The sequence below is a fragment of the Equus przewalskii genome, chromosome 6 (genome assembly GCF_037783145.1).
Source record: "Equus przewalskii isolate Varuska chromosome 6, EquPr2, whole genome shotgun sequence".
Taxonomy (NCBI): domain Eukaryota; kingdom Metazoa; phylum Chordata; class Mammalia; order Perissodactyla; family Equidae; genus Equus; species Equus przewalskii.
In genome coordinates, this window is record NC_091836.1 from 72,175,395 (window position 1) to 72,185,957 (window position 10,563).

The 10,563-nt window shown below is 39.3% G+C and overlaps 1 protein-coding gene across 1 annotated transcript in view; it reads left to right on the forward strand.

Moving 5' to 3' along the window:
• The window catches only part of RRM1 (ribonucleotide reductase catalytic subunit M1), a 34,618-nt gene extending 30,856 nt beyond the window's left edge, over positions 1–3,762 (forward strand). Inside the window, exons 17-19 of the mRNA XM_070626099.1 lie at positions 700–795; positions 1,921–2,109; positions 3,136–3,762. Of these exons, the coding sequence (XP_070482200.1) occupies positions 700–795; positions 1,921–2,109; positions 3,136–3,324 (474 nt within the window). The 3' untranslated portion in view covers positions 3,325–3,762. The remainder of the gene's footprint in view (positions 1–699; positions 796–1,920; positions 2,110–3,135) is intronic.
• Positions 3,763–10,563: the final 6,801 nt, after the last annotated feature.

Consider the following 10,563-nt stretch of genomic DNA (forward strand, 5'->3'; position numbering starts at 1 on the left):
TCATCTCTAATATTGTTCTATGTTATTTCAGCTTATAATAGACGTTTAATAAATATATGCTGAAAAATTGAAGGATTGAGGGTTAAGTATGAAAATAACTTGTTGGTATTCGAGTTTACGTGTTGTTTAACTATTCTGTAATCATGATGGTGTATGCTGTAACCTCAGATGCTTAAGTTGGTGATACTCAAGATGCATATAGAAGTATCATTTTAGAAAGTGATTATAAATTAGAATTTCTGGTGGGTGGGACCACTGTTTTTTTAAGGTTCCCAGGTAGTTCTAATGCACAGCTGGGGTTGAGAGCCACTAATTTAAAATATTTTATTTGTGAATTTGCAGATATCCTGAAATAAATTTCTGTAAGGTTTGGGTGGGTACATTTCTGATTTTTCTTCTTAAGTATTTATTGTATCCTTACTTAGAAAAAAAAAGAACCAATCCATGGATTTACCCAGCTTAGGCAATGTTCATTCTTTTCACTTTTGCAAATACCATATATTCTGTTTCTTGAATAACAAATATCAAGATTTTAAAGGAATATAGCTTTTCTGTTTTATAAAAAATAGAATTTACCAGCAATCTAATGTTAAATAATTCTTCAATCATGTAATTTACTTTAAGCTCCAGTCCTGTGATCCTGTTGAGACTTTGTTATTGTTATTTATTCCTTTACATCTTTTTTGCTTTTCCATTCAGATTGTAAATCCTCACTTACTGAAAGATCTTACTGAGCGGGGCTTGTGGAATGAAGAGATGAAAAATCAGATTATTGCATGCAATGGCTCTATCCAGGTACAGTGTGAAAAAAAAAAGTGTGCTCTTTAGGAGCTAAGTTGAACATTGGTGGCTTCTCACTTATCCCAGGCAGTGGAGAGAAAGAATGGCTATTCACTGTGATCATATAGGCTTATGTAGCTCTGTTCACCTCTGCATTGTTGTGCTAGGATTATATACATCTTTACATAGCTACATAGCTATATACCCTCTTGTTTGTGCAATAATATAAAGCAGTGGTTTCCAACTTCTCTGCACATTAGAATCAAGTGGGGAATTTTTAAAATCCTGAAGCTTAGGTCGCACTCCATACCAATTAAATAAGAATGTCTAGGAATGGGAGCCGGGCATCGGTATTTTTTAGACTCCCTAGGTAATTCCAAAGTGCATTAAAGTTTGGGGACCTCTGATATAAGGTCTGAATTAGAGATTCAAACTTAATTAAAAAGTGTGATGGAGATTGAGGACTGATAGTCCAAAAGACAGAGCCACAAATAGTGTTTAACAGTAAAATATTTGCAACTGAGAATCAAGAAGCATTTAATTGTAGATAGAAGCCTCTGGCTAAACATTGGTTTGCTTGGCAACACAGATAAAGATTCCTAACATTTCTATATTTGCTGATAGAAACCATAGCGTTAGCCAGCCTAGATGATGCAGGTTAAACCTGGACCTAAGAAAACCTTATTTCTGTTAAGTCCAAATGTAGTTTTCAGAGTCTTAACTTATTTAAAAAGTTTTGTCTCATTGATTCCTTGCATCATATCCCTGTGAGTTATGGCCTTGATTATTTGTGTTTTCTGCAAAACACAAGGGTCATTTATTGTTTAGCTCTGACTTTTCCTTCCTTTATTAAGTGCCTCTAGAAGAATGAATGTTTTGGCCATGCCCTAGTTAAAGATGGGTCTTCAATCACTACCACCAGGCTGATATTTTGTTTGTTAGATGTGGTTTTGTTGGGCTTTCTAAGCAAGAGGTGAGCAGTCTTGGGAAACTTGATAAGGATCATATTGTATTGTACTGAATGATAGGGCCAGACCTGGCGGGAAGTAGAACCAGGGCCAGACTCTTGAGTCATTAGTCTGTTAGTCATACTGCTTTCTTCAACCAGAGTACAATAAACATTTGGCTTACCTTTTTCAGAGCATACAAGAAATTCCTGATGACCTGAAGCAACTTTATAAGACTGTGTGGGAAATTTCTCAGAAAACCATTCTCAAGATGGCAGCCGAGAGAGGCGCTTTTATTGATCAAAGCCAGTCTTTGAACATCCACATTGCTGAGCCTAACTATGGCAAACTCACTAGCATGCACTTCTACGGCTGGAAGCAGGTTGGTGGAGGAAGTCGAGAAGGACTTATTGCCAACTTGGGGTATTTGGGAATTGGAACAGAGTTATATCTACTAGCTACCTATTAAATATTGCCACCCGGAAGTTCTTCTTTCACTTCAAATCTAATATGTTAAGACCAGCCCATGGTTTATATACCAGATCAAGCTCTCACTTCAGATTTTCTCGCTTTTAGGATTATTTCATTCCTAGGTTTGAAACCTTGGAGTTACCTGTGATCCTCCCTTTACTCTCCGTGCGGTTATTCGCCAAGTTGTGTTGGTTGTCCTTTGTATTATGTCTTGAGTATCTTCCTTCCTATTTCACTGCCATCATTCTTAACTTCTTAACTGATCTCTTCTTCTGATATCTCTGGGCTCCAGGACATCTTGTGCACTGCTACCATTCCTAAAATAAAACTTTACATATGTCAACCCACTATTCAAAAACACCCATTGTTTCCCCACTTTATCTATCTAAAGTATAAGAGCCAATTACTTAGGTAGTCACTGCCAACTGTAAAGTCCATTTCTTCTGGATTGTCTTCATATTCCCTGGCAATATGCTGGGTGTTTATATAAAATTAAAAATTAATTTTTTTAATCTAACAAACATTTATTGAACATATACTGTGTGCCAGGACTAGGGATACTGAATAGAAGATGATGATCCTTATCCTTGAAGTAGTCATGATCTATTCTTATACAGAGATATCTTCTAGCCCTTAATCTAAGGCAGACATGTTGTCTTAGGCAAACTTGGAAGTCATACACATAAAAACAAGAAAAAGACTAAAGAACAAAAATATATGCCATTTCCAAAGAGAGAAGCTCGTTTTAGGGGTGCAAAGAACAGAGTATACTATCTGACTCTTTTTCTCTCTTTAAGCATTTTTGAGAGGGCTTCCTCAAAGAAATAGAATTCCAAGTTTAGAAAACAATTTGCATTTATGTAAATGTATTTTAAACATTGGTCTTGAATGTCTAGTGTTCTCACAGTTTCTCCTAATGTGTTTGTTTTCCTCGTAGGGTTTGAAGACTGGGATGTATTATTTAAGGACAAGACCAGCCGCTAATCCGATTCAGTTCACTCTAAATAAAGAGAAGCTGAAAGATAAGGAAAAGGCATCAAAAGAGGAAGAAGAGAAGGAGAGGAACACAGCAGCCATGGTGTGCTCTTTGGAGAATAGAGATGAGTGTCTGATGTGTGGATCCTGAGGAAAGCCTTAGAGAGACCAGCACTTCTTCAATAGCCAAACTACTTCTTGAGCATAGATAGGCATAATAGGATTGCTTAAAGTGGTAAGGCTTTGCTGGACCTTATTGCAGCAGAAGGATCAATCGACTTAAAGTACTGTTTCTATATAGTGTGAAAGTAATGATTTTAAAAACTTGATATATTGGGAATCAAAGTAGAAGTTTTAGGAAAGCAAAAGAAGTCATCTTGCAAATAGGCAGTGATTAAATAAGGTTTCCTTGCCCACCTGGTACCCCTTTTCTGGTGAGCTCAGTTTTGGTGAGGAGACTTAGTTTTGCTACCTGTCTGGTGGATCCGTTAGAAGCAAAACTGAGTCATAACCCGTGAGAAGTGCTGACAGGACGTTTATCTGGATAAGGTCCTACGGGTCATTCTGAAATAAAGATAAATATTTCTAAGTGATTGTGTGAGACTAATTTTGTCATTTATTTTCATACAAAGGTCAAATTTGAAAAAACGTTTCCTGTTCTTTGAGAATTCAGGGAGGAAATTTTAAGATAGTATATACACTTAGATGCTATATAGAATTCTGATTTTAATATATGCTTTTTTCCTCTTTTTTTTATTGTGATAGAATATATATCACATAAGTGTTACCATTTTACCCATTTTAAAGCATACAGTTTGTGGCATTAAGTACATATACAGTGTACAACCATTACCAGTAATCTACAGGCGTACCTCGGAGATGCTGCAGGTTTGGTTCCAGACCACTGCAATAAAGCGAGTCACAAATTTTTTGGCTTCCCAGAGCATATAAAAGTTATGCTTACACTATACTATAGTCTCTTAAGTGTATAATAGCATTATGTCTAAAAATACAATGTACAAAGTTTAACTGAAAAATACTTTCTTGCTAAAAAATGCTAACCATCATCTGGGCCTTTAGTGAGTCATAGTATTTTTGCTGCTGGAGAGTCTTGCCTTGATGTTGATGGCTGCTGACCGATCAGGGTGGTGGTTGCTGAAGGTCGGGGCGGCTGTGGCAATTTCTTAAGGCAGCAGTGAAATTTGCTGCATCTTCCTTTCACAGATGATTTCTCTGTAGCACGGGATGCTGTATGATAGCGTTTTTCCCACAGTAGAACTTTTTTTTTTTTTAAAGATTTTATTTTTTTTCCTTTTTCTCCCCAAAGCCCCCCAGTACATAGTTGTATATTCTTCATTGTGGGTCCTTCTAGTTGTGGCATGTGGGATGCTGCCTCAGTGTGGTTTGATGAGCAGTGCCATGTCCACGCCCAGGATTCGAACCAACGAAACACTGGGCCGCCTGCAGCGGAGTGTGCGAACTTAACCACTCGGCCAGGGGGCCAGCCCCGCAGTAGAACTTTCAAAATTGGAGTCAATCCTCAAACCCTGCTGCTACTTTATCAACTAGGTTTATGTAATATTCAAACCTTTGTTGTCATTTCAACAGTCTTCACAGTATCTTCAACAGGAAAAAGATTCCATCTCAAGAAACCACTTCTTTGCTCATCCACGAGAAACAACTCCTCATCTGTTAAAGTTTTATCATGAGCTTGCAGCAATTCAGTCACATCTGCAGGTTCTACTTCTAATTTTAGCTCTCTTGCTATTTCTACCACATCTGCAGTTAATTTCTCCATTGAAGTCTTGAATCCTTCAAAGTCATCCAGCAGGGTTGGAATCAACTTCTTCCAAACTCCTGTTAATGTTGATATTTTTACTTCTTCCTGTAAATAATGAAAGTTCTTAATGGTATCTAGAGTGGTGAATCCTTTCTAGAAGGTTTTCCACTTACTCTGCCCTTATCCATCAGAGGAATCACTGTCTGTGGCAGCTGTAGCCTTATGAAATGTATTTCTAAAATAATAAGACTTGAAGTTTGAAATTACTTCTTGATCCATGGGCTGCAGAATGGATAGTGTGTTAGCAGGCATGAAAACAACATTAATCTTGTACATCTCCATCAGAACTCCTGGGTGACAGGGTGCATTGTCAAATAGCAGTTATATTTTGAAAGGAATCCTTTTCTCTGAGCAGTAAGTCTCGATAGTGGGCTTAAAATATTCAGTGAACCATGTTGTAAACAGATGTGCTGGCATCCAGGCTTTGTTGTTCCATTTGTAGAAGACAGGCAGAGTAAATTTAGCATAATTCTTAAGGGCCCTAGGATTTTCAGGATGGTAAATGAACATGGGCTTCAACTTAAAGTCATTGGCTGTATTAGCCCCTAACGAGAAAGGCAGCAGCCTCTCTAATGAGGCAGCCCCTAACAAGCTGCCTGTCCTTTGCAGCTTTGACAGCAGGCATTGACTTCTGCTCTCTGGCTGTGAAAGTCCTAGATGGCGTCTTCTTCCGATAGAAGGCGGTTTTGCCTACATTGAAAATCTGTTGTTTAGTGTAGCCGCCTTCATTAATTGTCTTAGCTTGATCTGGATAACGTGGTGCAGCTTCTACATCAGCATTCGCTGCTTCACTTGTACTTTTGTGAAATGGAGATGGCATCTTTCCTTAAATCTGATGAACCAACCTCTTAGCTTCAGACTTTTCTTCGGCAGCTTCCTCACCTCTCTCACTCAGGCTTCATAGGATTGACAAGAGTTAGGGCCTTGCTCCGAAATAATCTTTGGCTTAAGGGAATGTTGTGGGTGGTTTGGTCTTCTATCCAGACCACTAAAACTCTCCTATCAGCAATAAGGCCATTTTACTTTATTAATCATTTGTATGTTGACTGGAGTGGCACTTTTAATTTCCTTCAAGAACTTTTCTTTTGCATTCACTGCTTGGCTAATTGGCCGAAGAGGCCTAGCTTTCAGCCCATCTTTGCTTTCAACATGCCTTCCTCACTAAGCTTAATAATTTCTAGCTTTTGATTTAAAGTGAGAAACATGCAGCTCTTCCTTTCACTTGAACACTTAAGAGGCCATTCTAGGGTGTTTAATTGGCCTAATCAATATTAGTGTGTCAGGGAATAGGGACGGCTGAAGAGAGGGAAAGAAATGGGGGAAGGGCCAGTTGATGGAGCAATTAGAACACACACAACATTTATTAAGTTCACTGTCGCATACGGGCGCAGTTCATGACATTCCAATTACAGTAGTAACATCAAAGATCACTGATCACAGATCATACAAATATAATGATAATAAAAAATTTCAAATATTGCAAACATTACCATAATGTGACACACAGACACAAAGCAAGCAAATGCTCTTGGAAAATGGAGCTGATAGACTTGCTAGAGGCAGGGTTGCCACAAACCTTCAATTTGTAAGAAACACTATCTGTGACATGCAATAAAATGAGGTATGCCAGTATTTCCAGAACTGTTTCATTATCCCAAACAGAAACTCTGTATATAAAACAGGAACTCCACATTCTCTTCTCTCCTCAGTCCCTGGTAACCTCCATTCTACTTTCTGTCTCTGAATTTGCCTATTATAGCTACCTCATTTAAATGGAATCATACAATATGTGTCATTTTCTGTCTGGCTTACTTAGTATAATGTTTTCAGATTCATCCATTTAGCGTTTATCAGAATTTTATTTCTTTTTAAGGCTGAATAATATTCCATTGCATGTATGTATCACATTTTATTTATCCATTCATCTGTTAATAGCCATTTGAGTTATTTCCACCTTTTGGCTATTGTGAATAATGCTGCTATGAACAGTGATGCACAAGTATCTGTTTGGATTCCTACTTTGAATTCTTTTGGGTAGGTACCTGGAATATATACTGCTAGAATATATAGTAATCTGTGTTCAACTGTGTGAGAACCTCCCAAACTTTTGTATAGCAGCTGCACCATTTTACGTTTCCACCAGCAGTGCATGACAGTTCCAATTATTCTACATCCTTGCCTGCATTTATTAATTTTTTGTATTTTTGATGGTAACCATCCTTATGGTTATGTGTCTTGGTATGGGTCTCTGAATTTATCCTACTTGGGGTTTGTTGAGCTGCTTGGATTGGTAGATTCACATGTTTCATTAAGTTTGGCAAGTTTTCAACCATTATTTCTTCAGATAATTTTTTTGCCCCTTTCTTTTCTTCCTGGGCCTCCTATAATAAATCTATTGGTCAATTTATTAGCGTCCCACAAGTCCCTTACGCTCTGTTCACTCTTCATTCCTTTTCTGCTTCTTAGACTCGATAATTTCAATTGTCCTATCTTCAAGTTCACTGATTCTTTCTTCTTCCTGCTCATATCTGATGTTGAACAGCTCCTTTAGTGAAAGTTTCATTTCAGTTATTCTTTTCAGCTCTAGAATTTCCATTTGGTTCCTTTTAATAATTTCTCTTTGTTGATGTTCTGATTTTGTTAATACATCATTTTCCTGATTTCCTTTACTTGTTTGTCCACGTTTTCCTTTAGGTCTTTAAGCATACTTAAGACAGTTGTTTCAATGTATTTGTCTGGTAAATCTGATGGCTGGGCTTCCTTTGGGATGGTTTCTGTCAGTTCATCTTGTTCTTTTGAATGAGCTATATTTTCCTGGTTCTTTGTATGCCTGTGGTTTTTTTGTTGAAATATTTTGTTTGAGACTTTCTATTTTTGCAGTGAAGTCTCTTCCTTTGGTATATGTTCAGTTAACGTTTTGACAGGTTTCCTAGAGTTTCAGGAGTTCTCTCAGTCTTTGCAGATTGGCCCTGTGCTAGGGCACTCCTTCAACACTTGGCTAGGCTTGCTCTGAGCCTAGGAATCTGTGATGGTTAGTTTTATGTGTCAACTGGGTAGATCATGGTACCCAGATATTTGGTCAAACGCTAGTCTAGATAGCACTGTGAAGGTATTTTATTAGGTGAAATTAACATTTAAATCAGACTTTGAGCAAATCAGATTACTTTCCATAATGTGGCAGCCTCGTCCAATCAACTGAAGTCCTTAAGAGAAAAAAGACTGAGGTCTCCTGAGAAAGAAAGACTTCTGCCTCCAGACTGCCTTTGGACTTGAGCTCTTTTCTGAGTCTTCAGTCTGTAGGCCAACTCTGCCAATTTTCGATTTACTAGTTCCACAACTGTGTGAGCCAATTACTTAAAATCTCTCTCTCTTGATATAGATATAGATAGGGAGAGTCTCTCTCTCTATATGAGTCTATATGTATGTATATATGTGTGTACACACACACACCCCTTATTGGTTCTGTTTCTCTGGAGAATGAGAACCTTGACTAACACAGATTTTGGTACCAAAAGTGGTTCTAGAGGAATGGAATCTGAATTGGTTCTGGAGTTTCTGAAATTGGTTCTCTAATCTGATTAGATTTAAAGGCACTAATGACTATTTCCAGTAGTAAAGAGAGCACTGGTAGTCCACGGTATAATATGGCAATAGAAATATGGAAAATACCCTCATTGGATACACCTAATCAAATACTTAAAGACACAAGCTTCTGGGTAACCATGTATATGTTCTGCCTCAGGGGTCTATCAACTCTCCAGCCCCTATGTCATAACTTAGTTAATATTGATGACCTTTCTCTCTTGCAATACGTCACACTGCTCCATTATGTTGATGACATGCTGATTGGATCTAGTGAGCAGGAAGTAGCAACTACTCTAGACTAATGGTAAGACATTTGTGTGTCAGAGAGTGGGAAATAAATCTGACAAAAATTCAGGGGCCTTCTGCCTCAGTGAATTTTCTAGGGGTCCAGTGGTATGAGGTATGTTGAGATATTTCTTCTATGCTGAAGGATAAATTGTTGCATCTGGCTCCTCCTACAAGCAAAAGAGAGGCACAGCGCCTAGTGGACCACTTTGGATTTTGGGGGCAACATGGCAACAATATTCCTCATTTCGGTATGCTACTCTGGCCTATTTACCATGTGACCTGAAAAGCTGCTAGTTTTGAGTGGGGCCCAGAACAAGAGAAGGCTCTTCAACAGGTCCAGGCTGCCCTGCAAGCTGCCACTTGGGCCATATGGTCCAGCAGATCCCTGGTGGTGAAGTGTCAGTGGCAGATATGGATGCTGTTTGGAGACTTTGGCAGGCCCTTAGAATTTTGGAGCAAAGCCCTGCCATCCTCTGCTGATAACTACTCACCTTTTGAGAAACAGCTTTTGGCCTGCTAGTGGGCCTTAGTAGATACTGAATGCTTAACCATGGGCCACCAAGTTACCATGCAACCTGAGCTGCCCATCATTAACTGGATGGTGTCTAACCCACCAAACCATAAAATTGGGCATGCACAGTAACATTCCATCATCAAGTGGAAGTGGTATATACAAGATTGAGCTTAAGCAGGCCTTGAAAGCACAAGTAAGTTACTAAAGAAGAGGCCCAAATGCCCACAGTTCTCATTCCTGCTACACCTTCTCTCTCCCAGCCTGCTCCTATGGCCTCAGGGAGAATTCCCTATGATCAGTTGATAGAAGAAGAGAAAACTTGGGTGGTTTACAGATGGCTCTGTGCTGTATGCAGACACCACAGCCCCTTTCTGGGACATCCCTGAAGGACACTTGTTCTATAGATGACAGAGAACTGTGGAAGTGTATTAAACAGGGGGCAACTTTTAAATAAATCACACTGGCTATCATGGGAAGAGTGGCCTGACCTATAGCTTTGGGTCAGGCTCAAGTAGCAGATCAGGACCTAGTATAGTCTTTGGATCAGACTTGGGTCTGATCCTGGTGGGCAGGACCTGACCTGTTTGGGCTAGACTGGACACCTGGGGTAGGCCTAACCTGTGTGCCTGTGTCAGATTCAGGGTATCAGCCAGGGCCTCACCTGTTTTTGCGACTACTCAGACTCTAGAACCCAACCTGTGTGTTTGGATTAGACTGGAGGCATCAAGGCTGAGCTGTATTTGGTCAGACTGGGCTTCGTGTCAAGTCTTAGGCTATATTTGGGAGAGACTGGGCCCCAGGGAAGGGCCTGACTGGCTTATTTGTTTCAGACTGTTTGTTAGGGCAGGTCATCTTCTGTATGACTTGGTCTATACAACTTGCAGTGGAGCTCCATACATCCAGATAATTGGGGGCTTTCTCAGGAGTCAGAGGGAAGATGCCAGAGAAACTAAACTAACAAGGATAAATAGGGAAAAGCAATTTTATTATTGGAGTGAAAAAAAGAGCATACTAAGTATTCAAAAAGCAATAGTTGACTAACATTGGACGTTCTGTTAAGCCCATAATTCCCTCTGGAAATTTCAGCCTGTCCCTCAGTACTGCCTGCTTGTCTCTTGTTCCCTAAGGTCACAGCCCCAACTTCCTGAGTTGATGTAGTCCTC